The sequence below is a fragment of the Cloeon dipterum genome, chromosome 3, assembly GCF_949628265.1.
Source record: "Cloeon dipterum chromosome 3, ieCloDipt1.1, whole genome shotgun sequence".
NCBI lineage: Eukaryota > Metazoa > Arthropoda > Insecta > Ephemeroptera > Baetidae > Cloeon > Cloeon dipterum.
Window position 1 is genome coordinate 3,654,864 of NC_088788.1, and position 25,509 is coordinate 3,680,372.

General features: G+C 39.2%; 1 protein-coding gene across 4 annotated transcripts; it reads right to left on the minus strand.

Moving 5' to 3' along the window:
• Positions 1-5: 5 nt before the first annotated feature.
• Positions 6-25,501, minus strand: Ack-like (activated Cdc42 kinase-like). Of its 4 annotated transcripts, none has more exons than XM_065482704.1 (18): positions 25,288-25,501; positions 11,791-11,933; positions 11,591-11,728; positions 11,182-11,373; positions 10,974-11,123; positions 10,375-10,650; positions 9,538-9,828; positions 9,216-9,325; positions 9,030-9,151; positions 8,772-8,908; positions 8,065-8,185; positions 7,880-8,004; positions 6,698-7,192; positions 4,137-4,499; positions 3,916-4,033; positions 3,731-3,869; positions 2,193-2,520; positions 6-785 (listed from the first exon to the last, which is right to left on the minus strand). In XM_065482704.1, exons 2-18 carry the CDS (start codon positions 11,926-11,928, stop codon positions 573-575), a joined length of 3,456 nt encoding a protein of 1,151 aa, XP_065338776.1. In that variant the 5' UTR covers positions 11,929-11,933; positions 25,288-25,501; the 3' UTR covers positions 6-572. The 4 variants fall into 4 exon arrangements, with proteins under 4 accessions (XP_065338776.1, XP_065338775.1, XP_065338774.1 ...); XM_065482703.1 differs by having other exon boundaries at positions 8,065-8,206; XM_065482702.1 differs by having other exon boundaries at positions 3,731-3,854; positions 8,065-8,239; positions 25,288-25,500.
• Between the last annotated feature and the right edge of the window lie 8 nt (positions 25,502-25,509).

Sequence of the window (25,509 nt, forward strand, 5' to 3'; positions counted from 1 at the left end):
GTAGCTGCAGTTTAAAAAGTCGAGATTTATTTGTACAAAAAAATTGAGAAAACCATCAAGAAGTATTGTATATGTATATAAGAGTTGCATAATCGATAGGTGCGTGTCGAGTGACAACATACTGCGGTAGTACAAAAATTGACCTGTGTGTATTCTGTTAAAATTAGGAGTATATAATCGTATAAAAAGAGAGAACATCCTCAGAGGCACTGAGTATTCAATTGACACGCTGCTTCTGAATGCGTAAAATTTGAATCCAAGGCAAAAAGAGCTGCAAGAAAATTGAGAATTTTACACCGTGTAATATAATTTACAACCTCGCATATAAATATCGATTTTCATAAATTAATTTAGCTACGTACATTAATTTATAATCTGGTTCCGCATAATTTAACACTTAAACCTGCGCTTGACTACGTTTGCTTCAATTTCTGATTAACAACAATAATTAATTCCGATATTTAATTTTGATAAAATTTCGCATCATCACAAAAGAGAGAGAGAGAAAACAAAGGAGAGATGTGAACACGTTTGACGAAATGCAAAGGCACGTATAATTTCCACAAAAAAAATCAGACGTCGGTGGCCTGGTCGCTGTCCTCGCCGTTGATGACCCATTCGGCGGCGCGGGCCACGTCCCAGTTGCTCTGCTGCAGCGCCTCGTACGCCACCAGCATCTCCGTCTTGCACTCGCCCAGCAGCACCTGCAGCCGCGCCACCTTGATGGCCCGGTGCACGTCCCACTTGGTCACGTCTAACGCCATCACGCACTCTTTCGCTGACACCTGACAGAACAACAACAAAAATAAATCATTCGTAATGGAATAAATATTATCCTAGCGCAAATTTCATAATTTTCTTATTTATTTTGGGATTTCTTGTTCAAACTCTTGCAAATTTTTGAGCCAATTTAGACTCTTTCCCAATTATCAGAGAATTTGATAAGGAAAAATTATTTTTCAGATCTTTCAGTCCTTTGAAATATGTAGTTTGGAATTATTTAGCATTTTATTTTTATATATTTCTACATTTTTAAATTTTTTGAATTGATTTTTATTTTGTTGTCATGGAATAGAGGAATCATAGTGAATTTTCCCGCAAAATCCTTTAACACCCATACTGATTAGGTCCTAAGGATTATTTACAGTTAAAAAATACTGTAAATTTGAGAAAAAATCGGCCTCAAAGATTGCATTGTTTTAAATGGAGAATTCTCAAAGGAATTTTGCAATCGCGATTTTCACTAAATTTCCGCATTTCACCAAAAAAAGACTCAGGCTGTCAGATAGATCTCGATGAGAGGATTCCAAATCACGTGAGAAAACATAGTCTAGCGCTGGAAATTTCGGAGAAAATTGGCAAAAACAATCTGATTGGCCAACAGAAGAGGGCGTTTTACGCTGTCGCTTCTGGTTGCATTACAGAAGGCGGCCAGCGCTCAACTTAACTTCGCTAAATTATCATTTTAATTACGTTTTCATAGTCAGAAAATTTTGAAATTTTCGCACATGGTAAATCATGAATCTGTCCTTGAAAATCAATAAAAAATTTCTTTGAATTATAAGCAGTCTCTGATAGCCATAATGGTCCGAGTTTGCCTCTGAAAATCAATGAAATTATTAAAATGAAAAAATATTTTTTCTGAGATTATTCTTGAATAAATAATTAACTTTAAGTTTGGGTATTTTGATTTTCCCCTAAAAAATTTTAAATGTTGCAGAGTGGGGAAAAAACTGGAAATTATTCAGCTCTTTTAATTTAGGCAGTTTTTAACGCCACTATCAACTGGCGAATTTTAATGAGGCCAAACACAGATCCCTTTAAAAAATCTGCAATTTATGTAAAAATAAAAATCTTTAAAGACTCCAAAGTACTATTTTTATCTTATTACTATTAAATTTTCATAATTTTTCTCATCCCGGAAGCAGTAGTCAATTTCCTTTGCTCAAAAAAGAGGGCGTAACCGGTAAAATTCGAAAAATTCGATTTTTGGGCAATCTACATCAGAAGTACATGGAAAAATAGGTCAATTAGGGTTAACTTTACTTGAAATTTCATTTTTTAAACAAAAAAATCACTATCATTCCACTTTAAATAAAAAAATTAATCCATAAAAATGACTTTTGTTTGAATTCATCATTAAATCATCACAAAATAGAAGAAATCATTTTATTTTTAAAATCAACCCTCACCGCATTGCCGAGGACCTTGGTCATGATGCGCACTTCATCCGACTGTGGTCCGTGCGTGGGTCCCTGGGTGCGGCGGACGTTGGGCACGTCGCAGGCGAAGTCGCGCAGCTCCTCGCAGGACACGTAGTCGCCGTTGCGCAGGAGGAGGACCTCCTCGTCCTCGTCGTCCTCCAGCTCGTCTTCTGGCTCGGCCAGCGGAGGCGGCGGGGGCGGAGGCGGGTGCGACGGCCGCGCCGGCGAGTTGTTGTGCTGCTGCGATTCCTCCTCGGGAATGTTGTCCAAGGCGGCCAGCTCGTTGGCGATTTGGTTGTCGAAGCTGTCGTCCAACCTGATGAACCAAAATTTCATTTTTGGCCCCGTTTTTGATTTATTATTACTAAAAAACTTTAATTTTCAATGTAAGGCACCTCATCAGAGTCCTAAATTGTATTAGAAAACTGTCCTATCTAAAAAACAGCTTCTAGATTTTTCTTTTTAATTAAAAATAAATAGCTAGGTTGTAAATTTAAGACTTTTTGAGTTAGCAAATCGACAATTTATGAAGCAGCAACTGTTTTAGAGGGTTTCTAGTACAAAGCTACTTTTTGCAGATATCAAAAGGCTTTAAATATCGTCGCTACCTTTCCAAGAGTTCTTTCTATTTTATTTGTGGTTAAAAAATAAATATTTGGTGTCCATATAATTAAATTTCTTCTGATCTGACAAATAAATATGACAACTTTGCATGCTTCCGCCATCATTGGCATCTATCAAGAAATAAACATTTCCTATCTCAAGGAGAATCTAAGACCATCCTACTAACATAAGAAAAATTTTATTTTCAAATTTAATCTACAGTTTATTATTTCAACCAATTTTGCTACCATTAATGCACGATCTAAATTCTTTATATAAAAATATTTCCAGGTTCTAAATTAAATTGCATTAAAAAACCTCAACAAACATTTGGTTAAAATTGAGATGGTTTCATAAATCAATTTTAATTGTTTTAAATTGCCTGTCGTTAATGATTTCAGGATGAATTTGGGTATTATAGGAATAAATAAAAAAAATATTGAATAATGTTGAACTTCTTCTCCTTTTGTAGATTAATTTTATTATGTTTCAGAGTTTAGATATTTTTGATATTTTCATTTAAACCGCCGACCTGTTGATAAAAATACTAGAAAGGTAGGTCTAAAGTGCATCAAATGCGACTCTTGGTGCCGTTTTTAAGTGTCTCAGTCCTTCCAAATCAAGTGCTTCTGGCTTTGAAACAATCTTTCACCAAACTTGCACGTGAATATACTGGCTTTTCAAGTGACGATCAAAGATAACCGAAGTGAACCCTCTCCTTAACGCGTTTCCTTAGGATAAACACATATTAAACATAAATCAGGACATGCAAAATAAAAGAAAAAAAATATAATTCACTTCGCAACTATTTTGTCTTAAAAAGGTACTACATTTTATTTATTACACTCTAAATCGAAGGCTGTAAAATGATTTCACATTAAAAATTCAGTCGGTGCATATTTTGGTAAAGCTGAATGACTCACATGTTGTATTTGACAGCATTTCCTCCGCCGCCGCCGCCGTCCGAGGAGGTATCGCTGAACTGCGAAGGGGATTTGGGCTCTGTCAAGTGACTGCAGTCCACGGCCGGCAGCTTTCCTTTGAACCCTGAAATTTGAAGGGCTTTTTAAACATTGAATAGAATATGAGGATGCTGCCGAGGTCTCACCAGGTATGACTAAGGGGTGCTTCCTCTGGTGGCGTGGCTTGTTGGTCAACTGGAGATTCGGGTCTCTCGGTGGAAGGGGAATCGGGTTTGCATTCAAGTCTTCCCGGAACTCGTTCTCCTAGGAACGTAAAAAGGTTAGTTAAAAAATTGACAAATTGCATTGATTTTGATTTTTTTCTGGAGTTAATGAAAGTGTGAGCGAGAAGCGGAAAAAATCCTACCGAATGGTGGAGGCTGTCCTCGGAGCCACTCCTGCTTGGGACCGGCGGGGGCGGCATGAGCGGCGCCTCACTGCGGCGGCGGCCCGGCGGCGCCGGCGCCAGGATGGTGGGCGGCGGCTGGGGGTGGCTGTTGGTGCGGGGGCGGGGGAGGCTGCGGGACGAGTGCGGGGGCCACTCGGAGGAGGCCTGTCGCTCCTGCAGGTGGCGCTGCTTGTTGCCGCGGACGCGCGGCCGGACGGTCATGCCCGAGCGGAGCATCCGGAGGGGATTGTCGTCGTCCGAGAGGACCGACGGCGCCGAGCCGGCGCCGCCCGACTCCACCAGCAGGTTGTACGCGGTCTTGGCCTCGTCGGTCAGCGTCTCCTGTTGGTTGTTCAGGGCGGGGGCAGGGAACGGGCCAGGGAGAGCACACGCAAAATTAAAACACAAAAAATCAAAACGAAAAACGGGTTAGTTAGTCGGTGGAGGTGAGGGTGAAACCAAAGCAAAATGCACACCACACTGTCTCACTAAGAACTGGGTTCAGATTCTGGGGTTAGGTGCTGGAATAGAGAAAGGTGAAGATGAGATAGTTTAGGAAGGAATGAAGAGCAGTATACTCAAATATATACGTATTGTCACCGGTTTGCGCACAATTTGTTTACACCTATGCAACGGATGCAAATTCGCAAGCAATACCAATTCTACATCTACATTCGACGCTAATCGTTCCATAGCCAAGGCTCTTTCCATTTATAAATAATTTTTTTGATTGAAATTTAATATGTCGAAACAGTTAAACATTAAAATTAGCAGAAAAGTTACAACATTTATTAGTTTTTTAATTAAATTAAAAATTGTATTTTCCAACTTTGGGCCACTTGCAATTTCTGTATTTCATAATTTTGATTCAATGTCATGAACCTGTATCATTTCCACTGATTTAAATATTCAAAATTTATAATTATTTTCAGTCTAAATTGATACAAATATTCATGAGCAGGGCTGCGCATTCAGGTTAACTTTTTGAATTAAATATTTAATTTTAAAATTAAGGTGTCTTAAAAAACTGATCTAATTGTTTAAAAAAAAAACAGTAATTCTGGCCAAACTTGCATATTTTTTACGTAGATTTTGATACATTCAATCTTTGATTGCTTGAAATTCTACATTATGAATATTTTCAGCCCATTAATCTATAAACTAAACGCAGAGCCCTATTTACGTCCATGAAAATGTTTTGGCGGCTTTCTTTCAAGCTGAAAAATATATTAAAAACCGTCCAAATTTATCAGCTCTCAAATAAGCTCTGAGCAACTTCGTTTTAGAAATTCAGTCTAAATTGGCGATGAAAGGCAAATTTAAAGTTCTACAAGAAATCTGAAGAGCTGCTACTGGATTCAGTTTTTTCGGAGCGCATGCTGCGCCTGTACCTCTGGTACCAGGCGGAGGCGCGAATGTGCTTGGGGTCGAGCGCCCTTGGAATGGGCCACAACTCGACCGACACGTCCGAATCGGAGGAGGGCGGAGGGAACTGGGGCAGCAGGCTGTTCCGCGTTCGGCCGAAGCAGAACTCGGTGCCCGCCTTGCCCCAGATTGGGTCTCCGAGGGCGGAACTGGAGGAGGAGGACGTCGTGGAGGCGGAGGAGTCGCGGTTGCTCGACTGGCTCGTCGAGTCTGAGGAGGTCTGCATGCGGACGCGGGACGAAGTGGGAGACAGGCAAGAGAGTGGGCTTGTTAGTTAAGTGGCAGTTCATTCTCGATGCAGAAAAAAACACATGATTTTTGGAAGCTCGAGGAATCTGGTGGAACTGAGGTTTGCTCTTTGAAAATACTCCCAAAACGTAGAATTGGCGTAGCCTCATAATAATAAATTACAAAAAAATAAACAAATTGGCTAGATTAAAAAGAATAAAATGACTATGAAGTTCCATAGGATTTTTTTCACTCGCAACCTTCTAATAAAAATAAGGGAAATTAAATTAAACAGTCAAATGCAATAGAATTGTGTTTTTAAGCTCCAGAAATGATTAATCTCAAAATAAAATCAACTTTTTTTACTCCTAGAACCAAAGCAACTTCCTAATTAATTAAAAGTTACCTAATAAAGCATTAAAAAAATCTCCTAACCACCGAAAACGAGGACCACTATCATAAATTTTGAGCTTACTAGGAAATTACAACGGTTTTTGTCAATTATAGATTGTATAGAGCTCATAAAAGGCTGTAGGAATTTTTTGCATGGTTTTAAAAGTTTTAAAAACATGTGATTTTTGTTCATTTTGAGTTTAAGAGAGAAATTTAGTACTCTAAAATTCCCAACTCTACTTGAAAATAAAATATTACGTTCCACAGCATATTAAATCTGAATTTTAGAACATTAAAAATTAAATACCGACAAACGATGGCTAAAAAATAAGAAATTTCCAGATTTACAATCTCCTTTCAACTGTAAAAAGATGCCTCAGTCCAACTTTAGCTTAATCAATCCCGTTCTGCGTGAGTGATGTTAGTAGCAATAATTAATGATTCCTCCAGCATGGGTCAGGCAGAGAAATAAAAGAGAATGTTCAACATTTTACCTGGATATCAGGTATGCTGGCCGCCTCCTCGGCAAAGTTCCTCCTCTCGGGCTTTGGGCTTTTGTTCGAGGGTAACTTGAAGGAGAACTTGCGCTTGTTGGGCGAGAGGGGCGTGTGCGGCGACTCGGGCGGCGGCGAAATCTCGCTGCCGTCCAGCTCCTGCATGGAGATGGACGCGAGCTCGTTGGCCATGGCGATGGCCGACTCGAGCGAGCGCTGGTCTGCCGCCGAAATCGGCTTCACGGTCGCCTGCTTCTTCTTGCTGCCGCCGGTGACCCGGGCGGCGATTTCGCGCAGCTCGTTGCGTACGTTGTGCGTCACGTCGCGAGATTCTTCCTGCTCCACCGGCAGACTGGGCGTAAGGGGCAGAGGCACCTTCGCCATTGGCGACGGCGGCGGAGATTCCATCCTCTGAGGCGTTTTGCTTGGTGATCCGAATGATTTGAACATGGCGTCCATCTCATCCACTAGACTAGGGCCAAAGTCGAAAGACTTCTGGAATTTTACAAATGATAGCAAAGCTTTGATTTTCTCGCCTTTTTCTTACAACCGATAGCAGTGAAAATCACGAGTAAATTGAACGCCCAGATAGAGAGAAATGAATGAATGAGAGAACGGCGAGCATCACTATCTCGGTTTTGGATGCAGCTCATTCACTATCTCCCCTGTTCATTTCTTATCGCCTAATATCGGGAACGAGTGCATTCGCGAACGTTAACTATAGTTAAACTTCGATTTCAATAATATTTAGTAACGATTTTACTCTCGTGTCGCTCTACGGAATTTATTAAAATCATCTTTACGACACAAAATTTCAAAAATTCATTGCGAAATTTATTTCCAAATACAAAACCCAATAAAGAATTATGATTTAAAGCTCTAATTTACATTTATATCGCAATATAAACCAGAAATGATTAAATTTCACAATAAAATCGACTGAAACCAAAGCAACTTCTTAATTAATTAAAAGTTGCCAAATAAAGTATTACAAAAATCTCTTAAGCACCGGAAACAAAGACCAATTTCATAAATTTTAAGCTTACCAGGATAAAAATAATATTCCCTTTCGTGATTCTATATTAACATCATTGAATTGAGCTCAAATTGAAATTCAATAAATTCATCATTAACTCACTTAGGGCCTTAAAAATCCTTGAAAGGAAATAAACAATTAAATACCTCGAATCTGGGACTCTCAGCAACGGTTTCCTCATCACTGATTTCGTGATACTCATGGTCCATCAAAAACTTTCCCCCTTTGCCGATGATGGGGGTGGCAGACGCCGAATCACTCCAATCCGAACCTACAAAAATAATTAAAACAGAGATTCAACACACGACTACAACGTAACTATTGCAAATACCCGAGTTGGCGGGCGGACTTTTGGCCGAGAGGAGCAGAGGCGCTCTGTCGGACGAGTCGGACGGGTTGCGAGTGTGGCTCGGGCCGGGCTGGTCGAGCGACGGCTTGTACGGTGTCACCACCTGGCGAGGTAAGTGTGGGTACTGCAGGGAGTGAGATGAAGTGCTTGCGGTGGACTGCTTGCATTCAGCCAAGCGCGAGAAAAACAGAGAAGAACAAAGCCCAACATAAACAACAGTCATATTTACAACACACAGATGCACTAAATGACAGGCATGAAAATGAATTTATAAAAATCAGTAAAATCACAATACAGGAAGAGAAAAACTCCTTAAAATTAATTAAATTTTTTAAATTTCTCTTCATTTTTCTGCTACTTATTTTTTTTAAATCAATGTAGCATGCTTTGTTCCAAGGTGACATCAACGTAAATTTCAGCCTAAATGCGAATAAATTTAAATATTTGTAAGCGGCATTGACTTGAACACAATAGGCTATTTTAAGAGGAAAGTAGGAACAATGATTTATGTGTGTATGTGCAATGCAAAATTGATGATCATGCAATTGATTGTTCTGATGAATTGATCGGCATGTCAAAACAAAAAGTGCGTCTTTGAATATTTCATCAGTGGAAAACAATGTTTTGTGAGTTGCGGAAAAAGCATTAGCGAAGCTAACAATAAGTTGCTCTTGAGTTTGTTATAATACCTTTCCTCCGAGGAAGGAAATGTCGCCGAAGTAGGCGCCGTCCATGCCAACGTGACCCATATGCTTGACGTCACCCTGGGGCGCGGATATCATGTCGGTTCGAAGCTTTCTCTTTGATGAGTACGCGTTTTTGCCATCTGAAAAATAAATGATTTCAATTGTTGCAAGGCAAAGGACAATTTTAGTTTTAAAAAATACAAAAAAAAAACTTACGTGTTTTTGGTAATTCCGAAGACTTGTTATTAATATTGAAATTACCTCCTCTGGTGAATTCGCTTTTGTTGGACGGCAGATTTAATCCCAAGTAAGCCACAGTGCAGGCTGGATTGAAAGATCCTGCTTTGCCATTCTGAAGCACGCCTTTCCAAGTGCCACTTGATCTGAAACAAAATAAAAATCATTTAGTAAATTAATTAAAGATTCGAAAGGGTAAAAAGCACTCACCCTCTGTCCAAGACCGTGATGATTTCGCCCATTTTGAAGCTGAGGTGGTCCCTTTTCACGCGTCCCGCGTCTGGACTGTCCTGGACGGCCTGCACCTGCTCTGGCTTGCACTGTTCAGGAGAGAAAAATAATCTTTTTAAGTTACGATTCTAAATAAAGAGATTTGCCAAAAGATTCCTTATTTTGAGGTGGAAAATTTAATTTTTTAATGCCCGCTCCAAGCAGGAAATTGTTCAACATATTTTTTATCTTTTAGTTGAATTCAATCATGTTTAAAAATACGAGTAAAATCCTGACAAAAAAATCCCAAATCAGTACTCACGTCAGGCAGAAGACCCATGAGGTCTGCGAACTTGGGCCTCTTGACAGGGTCGTGGTGCCAGCACTTGAGCATCAGTGTGTAGTAGTCCCTGGGACAGCAGTCGGGCTGTTCCAGCCGCTGGCACGAAGGCTCGTCGATGGCCTCGAGGATCTGCTGGCCTGTGAGCGCTGCCCAAGGCTGGAAGCCGTAGCTGAACATTTCCCAAAGGGTCACGCCGTACGCCCAAACATCTGACGCGGAGGTAAAGCGCAGGAAGGTGATGCACTCGGGAGCGCACCAAGCAATAGGAAGCTGACAATGAGCAAAGAAACAGCGTCAAACACGTAAGAAGAGAAATTTTTTATTTAGTTAAAGGGAAATCAAGCAGTCTGATGATGTAGTTTTTTTTAATTCTTACGATTAGATCCAGAAATTAATTTTTTAAGCTCGAAAATTTAAGCGAACACACCACTCTGCTATTTGAACACAAGTTAACACGGGCCTTGAAATGATTTTGAGAGGTTTTCCAATTTTTAAAATATCATGTTCAAAGAGGGCCAAGTGGACAGGAGATATTGCATATTTAGAATTTAGAATGTAAAAAAATGATCCGCAATGCCCATAAGATTAAAATTGAGTGATTTTTTTCTCTGATTTACTATAAAGTTGATTTTGCTTAAAATGAGCCAAAACATTTCCAAAATATGCACCTTTTAATTTAGTTTTTAAAATGCTGAAACCTTTTTTCCTGAATTAATTTTGTTTCAAGAGCAGAAAATATGTAACTTTTCAATTAATCTAGATTTGACTTTAAATAACGAACAACAGATTTAAAATTTGAATTAAAATGTTGCTTACCTTGAGGTTGACATTGAAGTTGGTCTGGTAGTAGTCCTTGCCGACGCCGAGCGCCCTGGACAGACCAAAATCGGAAATTTTCACTTTGTTTTTCGAGAAGACAAGGATATTGCGGGCTGCCAGGTCTCTGTGGATGAGCCTTTTCATCTCTAGGTATTGCATCCCATCGCAAACCTGGACGGCAAAGTCGCACAAAGTGAGCACAGGGAAGCTCGAGCGGAGGGACGGTTCTTTCAGGCACTCGAGCAGTGAGCGGAGCGGTGCTAGTTCCGTAACCTGACAACAAATATTTTTATTTATTAATTTTGATGTATAAAAATTTGATTAATAAATTAAATTTGAAATTAAAATCGTTATTTGGTTAACTGACCAGAGTGATTGTGGAAATGAGCGACATAAAATAAATCTAGTGACTTTAAATGGTTTAAAACCGATGTTTAAACAACATTTCCTTGTTAAGAATATTATACAGGTGCTAAATGCAACTAAAAACCTTATTGAAAGTCATATGAAACAATTGGATTTCACGGATTCAACGATTTTGAGCTGACGGTCTGTTTTGTTCCGCGTAAGCAAATCGAAAATAATTCGTGACTGACCAGCATGAGCGAGTCCGAGTCCAAAACGACACCGTAGAGTCTGACGACGTGCTCGTGGTCGATCGCGTGCATGATGCCAGCTTCTTTGAGGAACTCAATCGGGTTGTTTTGCATCCGCTCGCGGCTCAGGCACTTGATGGCCACTTGAATCTGAAAGCGAGCATCGTATTTACTCTCGAAACTCGGCGGCTGACGCCGTGCGTAATACCCTTTCGCCGTCGTTGGACCAAACGCCTTGCTGCACGACGCCAAACTCGCCAGTTCCAAGCTCTTTGTTCACGATGATTGCCTCTTTAGGAATGATATGTTTATTTGGAACCTTGATTGGCGGCCGATCAGCCCGCTCGTCAGGCAGACTGAGGCCCGCCCGATTGTGCTCTTCTTTTTTGTGTAAAATCATCTGAAATTAACAAGGTGAAGATGTGTGCGCAGAGAAACGTCAAGTCGAAAATGCGTTTGGGAGCGCTACAGAGGGTGCGAGGACAAGGAGAAATCAGAAATCGAGCCACATGTGGTGCAAGGCACAATAGCGCTCAGCACAATAGCCATTGAAGGGAACAAAGTGATTTGTTTCGTTCTTGCAGTCATTCTTCAAGAGAAAGTGTAAAATAAACTACCTTTTTAAACTTAGAAAAGTAGTTTTGAGGGTAGTATTTGTCGAAAAACTTCTTGAGTCGCCGCATCTCCGGCTTGGACATTCCTATTTGATTCAGGTCATCTTCGGTTACGTATTTCAACTGGGACACATTAGTGATCTGCAAAGACGCGTCTTCATTAGCAAGAGGTCACGAGCGATTGACTCGCGGAAATTTTATACCTTGAGAGTGTTTTTGATGCCCGAGTAATAGTGCTGCAGTTCCGCTTCGATGAGGAACTCGTACAGGCCAGGACCCGACGACTTGTGGTGCGGGGACGTGGACGGGGTGACCGGGGCGGACATAGGAAGGGCGGACATTTTGACTGAAACAGACAAGCACACAAATTGAGAGCGATGAAGAGTGATATTAATTTGGTGTTAAAATTGGTGCAGCTATGAGGGAGTTATTTCAAAGATAGAAAACAATTAATTGAAGGAGTGCCACCATTTAAAATTCAAAATTAAATTTTAATTGTTGATTGATTTTTGCAACAATCGATTTATTTGTGTTTCATTGTGAGCCACGGATAATTGTTGATTGTCAAGAAGTCCAACTGTTTGTTCAAAATTGACTGCCAATTTTGGCTAAGGATAAATAAAGCAATAAAATTTCAAAACACGCAAGACCAGGAAAAAATTTTGTAGGTTTTACGTGTCAGATATATTTTGAACACAAAAAAATCTTTAACAAAGAATATTGTAGTTTTATGCTAAAATAATTGGCCATCGATGCTGCAGAAGATAAGAGGGCTTCAACCTGCTTTTCAAAAGCCCGAGGCAAATTTATGTAAATAGATTCGAGGCCGCAGCACATCATCGCTCAGAGCAAATATTTCTCTTGTATGTACCTTGTTCGTAAATTGGCGAAAGCGCCTAGTGCTCTTTTGCCTTGAGGCGCTTTTCGACAATTGCCTTTTTCTTTCATTTCGCCCTTGAAAACCAATTACAGTTCGAGGAACGCAATTTTTGCTTTACGGAGTCGAAGCGAGCGGGCCGTTTGCTAACTTCTTGTCAGGTTCGCTCGTCAGCGGAGAGGAATGCCACTTGAAACCAAATAATAAAAGAGCGGCTGACCTGCAAAAATTAGTTAAAGATTGACATTCTCAAGCTGCGGTTAAATACAGAGGAAAGCGCTAACAAAGTGACACTTTCCAATTTAAGAAATTTTTCCTGGTGTTTGTTCAGACACATGTGACACTTGTTTTTAAATGTGTTTGCATAGTTTTCGTGTCAATTGAATCTACCAAAAATAGCACAAGTTGAAACTGCAAAATATTTAGCAGAAAATTATTTTGTTTAGCAGCTGAGCGAGCACCAGAGCCAAAAATTCGTCTAAATTGGCTAGCCTTGTAATTAAAAATAAATAATATTTTTCTTTTGTGTTGGGCCGAAAAGTGTACGATTCATTCATTTGAGTTTAAATTTCAGATTGGCAGCCAAGTGAAATATATATGAAGACAGCGGGGGCCAGATTCGTGCGACGCGCAAATATGGCGTCCGGTGGAGAATGGCGCGAAAAAGGGTCACGTGAAAATGCGCGAAAAGAAGCAAGTTTTGGTCATTTTTGTGATTTAACTAATTGTGTCTTTTGGATGGTAAAAACAAACTCTTGACACTCGTACGGAAATCCAAAGAGAGCTTTTTGTTTCCCACATTCAGACGCCATCTTGGATCTGCGCAGTGCGAACCAATTTTAACGCACAACTGGCCACCGCTGTATAAAGAAAAATATTTCGCAAGTTTCTACACAGGACAGAAGCGGTTCCTGCTCTGTATAGTTAGTCCTAACCAGCTAAGTACTTAAATTGCAAAACAAAAATTATCACTGCAGCGACTTACAACTGAAATTGCCTTTTACTGTCCGCAGAAAAAGATTGACTGCTTTCAGTTGCCGAGTGCAGCTAAAAAAGTCACAAAGCCCTTTCTTAAAAAAATTCCTGCCACAAACGTTACGAAAATGATTCAACCCTCTTTAAAGGTCACCAAGAAACGAGGACAATTTGCAAATAACAGTTTTTCTGATCAGAAGCTAAAGACACGGAAGCAGAAAGGCTGACCGTGGAGAACTTGGAATCAGCGTTTTCTCATGAGAAGCGCCAGAGCGTCCAGGAAAGTAGCCAAGAAATTACGCACGCATGCATTATGCATGTACATATTTAAAGAGATGTGTTTGTCCGTACAGACCGCGAGTGCCTTACTTATTTGTAAGCAAGTGCACTTAACTCAGTTTGCAGCCGTGGAAGCTCGCGTACAGAGATAAATTGGTCGTATTGGCATGCACGGCGCACGGCATGGCCTCTCGCACGGCCAAACACGGTACAAGCAGGCTGAAAATGCCGTTCAGCCCAACAAAACAATCGGCCAGCCGGCCGGCATCGGCGCAAAATGTGTGCCTGCCAAGATCCTTACGCGTTGGCGACAAAATGTTGGGCAAATATTTGAAGAAATTAATAACAAATGAATATTATTCTCTACAGAAATACAACCAGGATGACGGACGGCCACAAGTTGAAACATTTGAAGTGAACATCACTTACAATTAGTAGAGCCATTAATTTGAAAATTTAATTTTTGTTATTTTCTTTGACAACTTTAGCAAAAGAAATCGATTGATTTAATATATTTAAACGTTAAAGTGTAAAGAAACCCACAGATACAGAAAATTGATTTTGATAAAAACAGCGGGGGTATGACGCGCAGATATGGCGTCCGGTGGCGAATAGCGCGAAAAACGGCCACGTGAAAATGCGCGAAAAGAACCAAGTTGTGACATAATTAGCATTACTCTTGACTAATTGTGTCTTTTGGATCGTAAAAACAAACTCTTGACACTAGTACTGCAATCCAAAGAGAGCTTTTCGTTTCCCACATTCAGACGCAATCTTGGATCTGCGCAGTGCGAACCAATTTTATCGCACATCTGGCCGCTGGATAAAAAAATATTGATACGCTTTGCTCTTAAATCCAGTCAGTAGAAAATCCTATTATCTATATTTACCAGTTAAAATTGAATTTAATTTACACTGCAAATAGTTATATCACCATGGTGGGTCTTAAAATGTAAGCGCTTGTTTGGTGCTGCTGCATGGTCGACCATTGAACTGTGAGACATGCTGTAATGGTAAATTTAGTCCACCTTCAAGATGAACAGATATAAATAATATATATCTGATCGTGAAAGAAACGAACTGTCCTGAATGCTAAAGCCACTTTTTCACTTGGTGCCAATTCTGGTCGGTACAAACTGTTCTGTATTGCCAAGGAGCGGCATTTAATGCACTCAAAGGTCAAAATTGGCCTTATTCTCAAATTTTGACGGGAGTTTCGGGCAATTTTTCACTTGGGTTTGGCAATAAAAAGACTAAGATGAGTTTTTTAACGGAAAAAGCCTGAATTTTTTTTAAAAAAAAACAATTTTTGGCGTTTTTGGAATTTTTTCAATTTAAAAAATGGCTAATTTTCTCCCAAATATACAGCGCTTGACCACATTTACTTGGAGACGCAGATTTTGAATCCTCACCATTGAGGAAACTGGAAAAGCATGCTAACTTTGCAGCCGCTTTTGTAAAAAATTTGCAGTGCAACTTATTGCTAGGCCAATTTTGGCTTTTATTGAAAGTGGAATGATACTGGGCAACAATTGAAAATTATTTGAATTGTTGGATGCCATAAACAATTTGTTCAAAAATTTCCAATAGTAAAAAAGGACCTTCCTACAGTAAAAATTCCAATTTTGCTAATTTTCTCAAAAATTTACAGGGCTTGAACATATTTTCTCGGAATATTCCGATTCCTCTCGTCGAGATCTGTCCAACGGTGTATGCCACTTATTGGGGAAACTCTTGCTTTTGAAATTAAATCGGATTTCAAGTAAGGAGACAGCCATTGCCATTTGAAAAGCACGCTAACTTTCCAGCCTATTTTCTCAAAAAATTTCAGTGCTTCTTAGGTTAATTTAGGCTTGAACTTTTTATGCATTGACAACAAGATTTTACCGGTGCATTACTCAATAAAAGATAATTTTAATTTTTCATCTATAACGATTGGAAGTTAGGAAAAAATTATGAATAATCTAGATTCCAAATTTAACTGATGGTGTTAACAAATACACTAATTCCGGTGCCCTGCGGCTAGTGTGCTAAAAATTATGCACTTTTAGCGCGGTCGTCGAACGGCGGACGGGGCAGCTGGCTGGCCGGTCGGTCGCAGCGTGACTCAAGTCCAAACAGCGAAAACATTAATATTTATTATTGCACGCGGGTGTGCGTGGTATGCGAGTGCAAAAAGCGGCGGGCAGGCGCAATAATACTATAATATAGTACAGGGCGCGTTGTTTGTGTGTGCGTGAGTTGCCAATGCACGCAATTATTGCGCGAGGAGGGCGAAGAAGGAGTCGGCATTATGCTTTGTGCGCGCCAGGAGAATAAGGCCGGCCGGGCGGGCAGGCGCAATTCGCAGAATTGATAATTCCCCCTGCTTGCCTTTATTTATATCTACAAGGTTCGAACATTGTCTATTCATCGGCCGAATCGGGCAGACAATATGCGTTATGTCCCGTTGCGGAGTGAGCAACGCTCGCTGCGCCCAGGATTCAATTCAAATTATTCGTTTGCGCTTGGCAAAATAACGCTGACAATAAACAAAGCGAGACAAATTGTGCCGATGTTGAGACTTTTATCACCATTGAATTAGCTGAAGCGTGAAAATTTGATTTGACGCAACTCATATTATAATCTACCAAGCCTTCAACGTGTGAGAACACATTTATATTCTTTGCCGTCCAGAACTTTAATTATATCAGCGATCAGGATTGCAAAAAACCCGCATTTTTTAAAAAAAATGCAGTCCAGTGGTAAAATACGTTTTTTTCCATTTTTACCAGTTTCTTGGAGGCAATGTTTTTACCTTATTTTTCAATAATTTACTAATTATTAGCATAAAAACTCGAAATGAAAAATTGTCAGAGATAAATTTTTGGAGAAATTGAGGCAGCAAAATGGCAATTTAAAAGAAAATATCTGCACAGTGGAGGAAATTTTGAGCACTCCGACTGAAATTTTAGATTTTCACAGAAGAAAAATGGAATAAATTCATTTCTTGCAATTCTTGCGTATGAAAACGGTAAAAATTGAGTGGAAAAATACGTTAAAAACCAGTGGTGAAAAAAACCGGCCGGTAAGCAAATGCAACCCTGTTAGCGATTGATGATTTTCTTCAATTTAATTTGAAAAATTGTAATTTAATCAAGTTTTTCTAATTTTATTTAACGTTTATAAGAATGTATGCTTAGTTCAGGCGATAATATAAAACGAGAGATTATGCTGTTAACGATATAACATTGACCAAACAGAAAATTGGAAAATAAATTCGTTAAAATGAGAGATAAAAATTTTAGTTTCAATTTGTCTCCAACAGGGATGCATTTTCTTGCCACACCGATTCTTACCAGTTGATTTTTTGCCAATTTCTTGAGCAAGAAAGGAATTAATTTTTAAAAATATGAAGAAAAAAGCGTGCGTCAATTTTTTTACAAAAAAACCTTGCGCGTAATTAACAACCTTGTTCTGGAGAAAATAAATATTTATTTAGATATTTTATTTAACCAATTAATGTTTCAGAATTGATATCGATTTAAAAAAGCCGTCCTGGCACAACAGGCATAAATTGGATGGGGCAATGGACAGGTATTGAAAGTAGAAAAAAATCCCAGGATAAAACTTCTAGTGGAGACAAGTAGCTATTGAGAGTTTTGTAAAATTGTAGCAATGAGAAAAATTATGGGAAACACGACAAAATCCGATACTGGGAGATGTGTCATAAGAGTGTAGCAACAGTTTCATAAAATGAATTCATTCCAATAAGAACTTATGAGGATCAAAGTACTGGTTTACAAACAAGAGTTTTATTTATCAATTTTTTGTAATTATTAGAAGCCATGACGTTTATCTTTTTTAATTATGCAAAATTGTGATCATTATGTTTTTTCTCTTTGTTGTTACACAAAAACCGAGTTTTGAAATTTATCAAGCAATAAAAAAGTGGAATGCTGTAGAGCAAAGATTGAAGTAAATTTGAAATTGAATACAGTTGATCAACAACGTGTAATAATAATCAAATTATGACCGAGTATCAGATAAATTTCTGGCGAAATAAATCATGATTATTTATTTTCAATTAGGTAGACAGTCCAGAGCGCTAAATTTGAATTCAAACTTTGCAGCAGAAATTTTAACAGCAACCTAGAAAATAGTTTTTCCGTGATTCAATCCTTTGGATGCTCTAATTTTCAATTTCTCATGTATTTCAATGCGTTGAGTAAAGTTTAATGGTTTTCGCTCGATTAACTAATGAAGTAGATTAATCTCGACAGTAATTGTTTGTTTGGACTTTGATCGATTTACGATGACTAACAACTAACTGATCCATTTTGCGAAAGTCCGATCTCCTTCCTCTGTGCTGCTCTAGTCTCTTTTCTCCGTCGGTCGGGTGCGTGGCAATAAACTATAAATACGTGCATAATAACTGGCTCGGCGCGCAAAACAACCGGCGGCAAGTGACGGAGCAGGAGGAAAATTGTTGCGAGCCACATCAGAAAAATAATAATTCGTGTTTCGCATTCATCACGGCGACTGCGTCGAACGGCGGCGGCGGCCGAGAGAAACCGCGCCGCAGCATCCGACTGAAAAAATAATCAGCACACACACTCACACACACACGCTGACACTGCCGCATGCAGGCATATAAAATAAAGTGATGAGTAATACTGCCAGGCATGAAGACGCACGGCTGAGAAAAGCCGATCATTGTGTCGCCGGGTAAAAAAAGGCAAGGCCGCCGCGTGGCGTGAAAAAACTGGATTTTGGAATCACCAGCGTGCACAATAATCTGCTTCTTGGCTGTGCGTGCAGATTTACTCTCAGCCGCCGACGACACTTATTTATTAAGAAACAGAATATTCAGTTTGGTTTTTCCTCCAAAGTTAAAAAATCGTTTCGGGGAAAAGATTTAATTCAAACAGTCGGGAAAGCCCCCAAAATCAGTGCAACAGATAGAGCCACCGTTCATTTACAATTTTCGGATTTAACCCCTGATGTGTAAAAAATTTAATCTGACGAGCTGAAAATAAAATCAAAAGCTATTAATTACTGTAGAAACCTTAAAAATTTAATTTTTCAAGATTCGCCAAGTCGATTTTGGTTTATGGTGCATCAAAATAATTTTTTCCGCCTCTTAAAAGCTCCAAAAACTCAGGATTTTCCAATTCGCGAATTTTATTATTTAATTTTTCTTGAATTTTTCCACTCAAATAAGCAGGGTTGCAAAAAACCCGCATTTAAAAAAAATTAAAATGATGTGCAGTGGTAAAAAAAGGGTCTTTTAAATTTTTACCAGTTTCTTGCAGGCAATGTTTTCACCTTATTTTTCAATAATTTACTAATTATTACACTTGAAAAATTGTCAGAGATAAATTTTTGGAGAAATTGAGGCAGCAAAATGGCAATTTAAAAGAAAGTATCTGCACAGTGGAGGAAATTTTGAGCACTCCGACCAAAATTTTAGATTTTCACAAAAGAAAAATGGATTAAATTCATTTCTTGCAATTCTCACGCAAGAAATTGGTAAAAATTGAGTGGTGAAAACCAGTGGTGAAAAAAGCCAGATGTTCAGCAAATGGAACCCCGCAAATAAGAGCTGAAAAACCTTTCCGAGATCTTCATACAAAAAACGACAGGGTTTTAAATTAAATTAGATCATGCGTACATAAATGTAAACTGAAGTGAAAGGAAGATAATAAATTTAATGAAATCACTAATTTGAAAAACACGTTTGTCGCTAATTCTTTTGTCTATTGAACATCGTGTTCGCACAGGTGGCATCGTGCGAGAGAAAATGCTGCTCCTGAGAGTGAGGGGAGAAAACCAGGTTAAAATTCACACTCGCCTGCTGCCGCGCACCGTCAGCAGCTTCTTTGAATAATGCAACAGGCTGCTGTTTGAATTTTTCGAGATAAAAGAGCCTCCTTCCTGTATGCGAGCGGCAAGGAAAATTCTGCACTCACCAGAGCAGCAGCAGCAGCAGCAGCCGAGATTTTGATAAGACGAGCGAGCTCTGTTCTGTTATGCAGAGAGTGAAAGAGAGAGAGTTGCGTAACTCGCTTCATTCATTCTGCTCGAGTAATTTGATATCCTGGTGAGGAAAAATTGTAAATTTAACCGAAACACTTGAGTTAAAACATTTTTTCCTGCTCTAAAAACTTAAAAACGATATTTTTTACAGTAAATTTTGCGAGTTTAACCCATTAGAATTTAAAATAAATCGGAAATATACTGAATGGACTGTGGAACCGGCAATTATTGCCAGTACCTGCTAAAAATGAAACACAAATTCAACCCTTTGATGGAAGTTGGCAATCGCTGCTGCCACAGACCACAGAGAATGGTTTAAAATGGCATTTTTATTATTTCCAGGGTTGCACAAAACCCACATTTAAAAAAATGCAGTGCAGTGGTAAAATACGTTTTTTACAATTTTTACCAGTTTCTTGCAGGCAATACCTTATTTTTCAATAATTTACTAATTATTAGCATATAACCTAGACTTGAAAACTTGTCAGAGATAATTTTTTGGAGAAATTGGGGCAGCAAAATGGCGATTTAATAGAAAAAATCTGCACAGTGAAGGAAATTTTGAGCACTCCGACCGAAATTTTAGATTTTCACAGAAGAAAAATGGAATAAATTCATTTCTTGCAATTCTTGCGCAAGAAATTGGGAAAAATTGAGTGGTAAAAACCAGTGGTGATAAAAACCGGGTGGTAAGCAAATGCAACCCTGATTATTTCCCATTGTAGAGATGTTTTTTGCCAGATTTCACTAACAATTGATCTGAACAATACTTTTCAACAATGAATTTTAAATTGGATTAATGGTTAAAATGGCTCGTGAAGTTTTTCCTTTTTTGAAGATACGAATTTGTCTACCCTAAATAACTTTTTGGTCATAAAAATACATAAATTATTCATTTTTATTCTTTAAAAGCTGTGCCATTTAACCATTATTTTAATTTACAATGATGCATAGTAAAAAAGGAAATAGCAATTTAAAATGTTGTTTGTTGTTGTGCTTGTGAATTTGCAAACATTACCGACAAAATTCTGAAGAATGAAGTGAATTCTCGTCGAATCGACAAAGAAATTCCGCGGCGTTCGTATTTATGGTATTTTTAGGGCAGTGCGAGCAGCGAATGACGACTTTTATTTTGATCTGTTCGGTTACATGTAGCGACTTGATCTATTTTTAATGCACGTATCTCGATAAATTGATCCAAATGCAACGCGAAGGTTTCTGGATTCCTGGCCGAAAGGGGCGCCATAAACGCTTTACGGCCAGTAAAGTGAAAGGGTTGCTTTTTTACTCTTTAACGAGCCGCCGAACTGCACTTTTAACGGCGGCTTCCTTTACGAAACTCGTTCCGTGAGCGGCGCGCAAACGCTTAAAGGGACAATCGTAAAATGTGGATCGCGGGAGAAATTAGAAACTGTCAAATATCAGGCGTGATCGAGGATCGAGCCGCTCATTATCCTCTCCACATTTGGAATTCGGATATCCATTCTCTCGCCATCCATCGCCATCCGTTCCACTTCAAATCGATCCAATTTATCTCATTTTCTTTTAAAAAGAAGAAATTCTTCGTTACTAACAAGTTATTTTCTTTTCTCTCTCTTCTTTGCGGTCTTTATTATTCAGACTGGTTGGCTATTTTATTTAAAAAAATTTAAGGATGAAATTTTAGAATTGTGATTTTTGCAAAGATGCATTTTTTATTGTTTTGTATCCCCTGTGATTCTTCAAGGTTTGTCAAGAAGGCTGACAATTGAAAGCAGTTTATTTACAGTTTGTAAAATTTAAATAAAATGTTTTCGAGCAAAAATCCCTATTTTTATAAATTAAAATCCTGATACTGACATGAGAATCTTCCTTAATACACGAACTAAATTACCAAAATCACGCTCCAGAATATTTTATACTTACGTTTAATTGAATTTTGCACAGAGTTCTATTTTTTAAAATAACTCACCGTTGGAGAATGAGAGAAATGAGCGTTTTGGAGGTTAAGTTTTCCAAGTCACAAATATTTAGCTGCGAGAAGTCGGTAAAAATTTTAAAAAATCTAGTTTTTACATTTTACGATTTTTGCTACCCCTTACAATTATGTTTGTGTCACAGGGTGGTTGAGTGGCGACCTTTCTCGCACCCTCCTCACTATTTTACATTCAATTTTTCGTTTTCTATAAATATAATATTTACGCCCTTTGAACAAGAATGTGAAATCCGAAAATCACGCACGAAAGGTCAGCTAACCGAGAAATGCCAGGATCCCCGGTCCGGACAAAAGGACCTGACCAAAGGGTATGTTTGAAAAACCGCAAGTCACGTGCTCGAAATTCACAGCTCGCTGAGCTCGTTCGCCGGTCGAGTCGAGCTTTGTGAGCCGACGATGGATATTATAACAATCACGACGTGACATTCAACGCTGACCCGATCCAACCGGAATAAAATCGCGCGTTGTTATTTTCCACGCTCGGCGACGCGCTTGGACCTTTAGTGCACACCGAGAAAGGGACCAGGGACCTTTTCTTCGCCTCCTCTGATCGTTCAAAATCATTGCGTCCCACTAGATTTCTCTGCTTTATAAATTTTTACTCTTTGTCAGTTACAAATCCATCAAATCGGGTAAGAATGCACGTCTTTTGCTTTTCAGCTGACAAAAGAGATGGATGGGAGGGTCAGTCTTCTTAAGGGTTGTTGACAAGATGAAGGTATGCGAGCGAGTAATCCTGACAGGTCGGTAAATAGGGATTTTACTTGAAAGGAGTGAAATTGTTTTGACAGCTGGAACTGTTGTGTTGTCGACTTATGGACAACATTTTTCGGATCGTCAGAGGTTTAAGTAATTTTCGATACGTTCAATAAAATGGCTGATATTGGTTAATTTTGATAATTTTCCAATCATGCCGACAAAAACAGAAATTTTTCAGGCAAGGTTCCATTTGCTTACCACCCGGGTTTTACGGTTTTAACCAATTTCTTGCGCAAGAATTGCAAGAAATGAATTTATTCCATTTTTCTTTTGTGAAAATCTAAAATTTCGGTCGGAGAGCTCAAAATTTCCTCCACTGCGCAGATATTTTCTTTTAAATTTCCATTTTGCTGCCTCAATTTCTACAAAAATTTCTCTCCGACAATTTTTCAAGTCGAGGTTATTTGCTAATAATTAGTAAATTATTGATAAATAAGGTGAAAACATTGCCTGCAAGAATCTGGTAAAAATTTAAAAAAACGTTTTTTGCAACCCTGATTCCAGGAGGCTTTGTAACGGTCTCTGCCTCTCTCCTACTTACAAAACAATAAATCGAGCAATAACTGCTAATATTCTGATAGTTAACTTGATTTATTGTATTTTTCGCATTAAGGTTTCATCAAACTGCCAATATTTACAAATAAACTAAGTGAGAAAATCGCTGGCTCGCATTTTCCGGAGTTTCAAGGCGATGGAAGATATTTGAGCATTTCAGGAATCTGCCTAATTCATTTAGTGGCTCGAAATGATCAAAGGCGCCACTTTTGCTGGTGTTCGCACCTTTCCAGCGGCTTAAGGGACAAATGAATGGCGTTTCAATAAAAGACCTCGGTGCAGGGAGGCGAAAAGATGACCGCAATCGTGCCCAAGCTCCTCTGCGGTCACTCGGGCCCCTTATTATCCGCTCGGCGGTGTTCTTTCTTGGCTCTCGCTGAGCCCACTGGGAAGAAGTGCTGGGAAGAGGTTACAAAAAGTATTGTCTCAGATAAGATTATTGATAATAAAAATTGCATTTTACGACTTTTCCTCGTGACTGTTATTTTTATGCCTCTTCAAAAGTTTATGTGAGCAATTTACAATTAAAAAAAATTCTGGTTTGTCAAAAGACGTCATATTCGTTTTTATTTAATTACCCTCCCCCTAATTGTAAGAATGAAGAAACTTAACCCCTTGAGACAAAAAAAACACTAATTCTTAACGAGTTTGTGCTCTTTAAATCCCTCCGATTCCCAGAGTGATAATAATAAAATATATAAACTGCATGGCATCTCGGAATAACCCGTTTCTCATGGTGCGGCGGCGGCGGCACATGTGCTCTGAAGGCGTCGAACGAGAGAGCGGGCGAGAACACTGCTGACTGAGCTTGCTTGCTTGCTTTTCCTAATGGAATAATGGGATGCTCATTTAAATATCAGTGCCGCCCGCTTCTTCAGTTCTCCGCGGCCCCTGCTGCTCCTGTCGGGATGCTGCGCACGAGTCACGTGACTCTTTTCCTCTCCAGACTAGCTCGCTCGTTTTTGTTACTCGCTTTCGCTTTCGTTTTCGTCTCGTGTCTTGTCACCCACAGCCTGTTACTCGACTACACTTTTTTGCCACCCCCCGTTTGTCACGCATTTTCTTTCTCTCCTCGACGCGGCGCTTCTTCCTTTTCAACCACTTTTCTCGTTCACCCAGTCGAGCGGGTTTTTCTGCCTCGTTTCACGCTTCACCTTTTCGAAGTGCAATATTGGAAAATCGGAATTGAACGAGACAAGATTTATTTAAACAAAAATGTCAGAATTTAATTATTGAATTTTAATGATTAGCATTCATCCAGAATAAAAAATGTGGATTTCGTTTCCACATTTAGCCAATTTTCTATTTTTAATTTTTACCACAGTCGAGACATCTGGTTTGTAACTCATTTGCTCAGCAATTTTCTCGTTGAGCTATCATGGCCAGGAATAGAAAAATAGTTTAACACACAAAATTTTCTCTGGAAGAATATTACGACGAAATTATTTGTATTTTAGGATTAATTTTTAAAATAGGAGAGTACGTTTAAACCAAAACAAACAAAAAATGAAAAAAGGAAGCTGTTTTTTAAAACACCAAAGTGGACATTACTAAAAAAAATTGTAAAGGAGTTTGTTTCGACAAATCTTAAATTTATTTCAGAGTTTGAACATTTCAAAATTATTTCCAACGTCTGTGAAGACAAATTTCTAAGTGGTGACTCCAAGAATTTGGCTTTTTCGGATATTAAACATGTTTTTCTATGAAAAAAATAATTTATCTGCTGCGATCTGAAGGAAAATTATTTAAAAAAACATTTTTTATTTATCAACATTTTTGTTTCTCGCAATGAAACGCAGGTATATTTTTTAAAAATAAAACGTGAATATTTGTACACCGTCTGCCTGCACTGCCTCTCAAGGAAAATAATTGTGTTGGGAATATGTATTTATCAAGGTGGCTGGGCCGATTGCAGCATTCTTTCCTTCGAATTCTCTCAATTTTAAAGAAAAGATAAGCGTCCGGGCAGATAGAATAAGAAAACACTGACAAATCAGAGGAAAAATTATTTAAAAATTAAGTCCCTGCTAAATCGAATCATCGGCCAATTAGCCGGAAAACGCCTTTTAACAAATAAAGGACACTGACCCCTCTCGGCACGAATAAACAAACCGGGACTTTCCAGAAGAAAATCCCGTCCAAATTGAAAGAAGCAGCCCTCGCGGAGGCAGGTCCACCCCCTCACGGACAGGTTGAGGTTTGGGGCCTCGAATCGGGGGCGAAGTCGCCCTTCGGGAACCCCCTAAGGGCTGGGGCACTCACCTGGAGGCGCATGCAGACCTCGGCGGACCTCTCTGCTCTTCGTCCGGCATGTAAACAAAGTCTAATGAGCCATCGGGCGGCCACTGCACCACTTTCCACTCGTTGTTTTCGTGTCAAGAGACAATCTGTCTTGTGCTTCTCCACCGCTGCCTCGGTCTTGCCTGCCACTCCTCCCCCTTGCGAGCTTTGCGAATGCGAACAAGACGGCTCGGATTTCTCTCT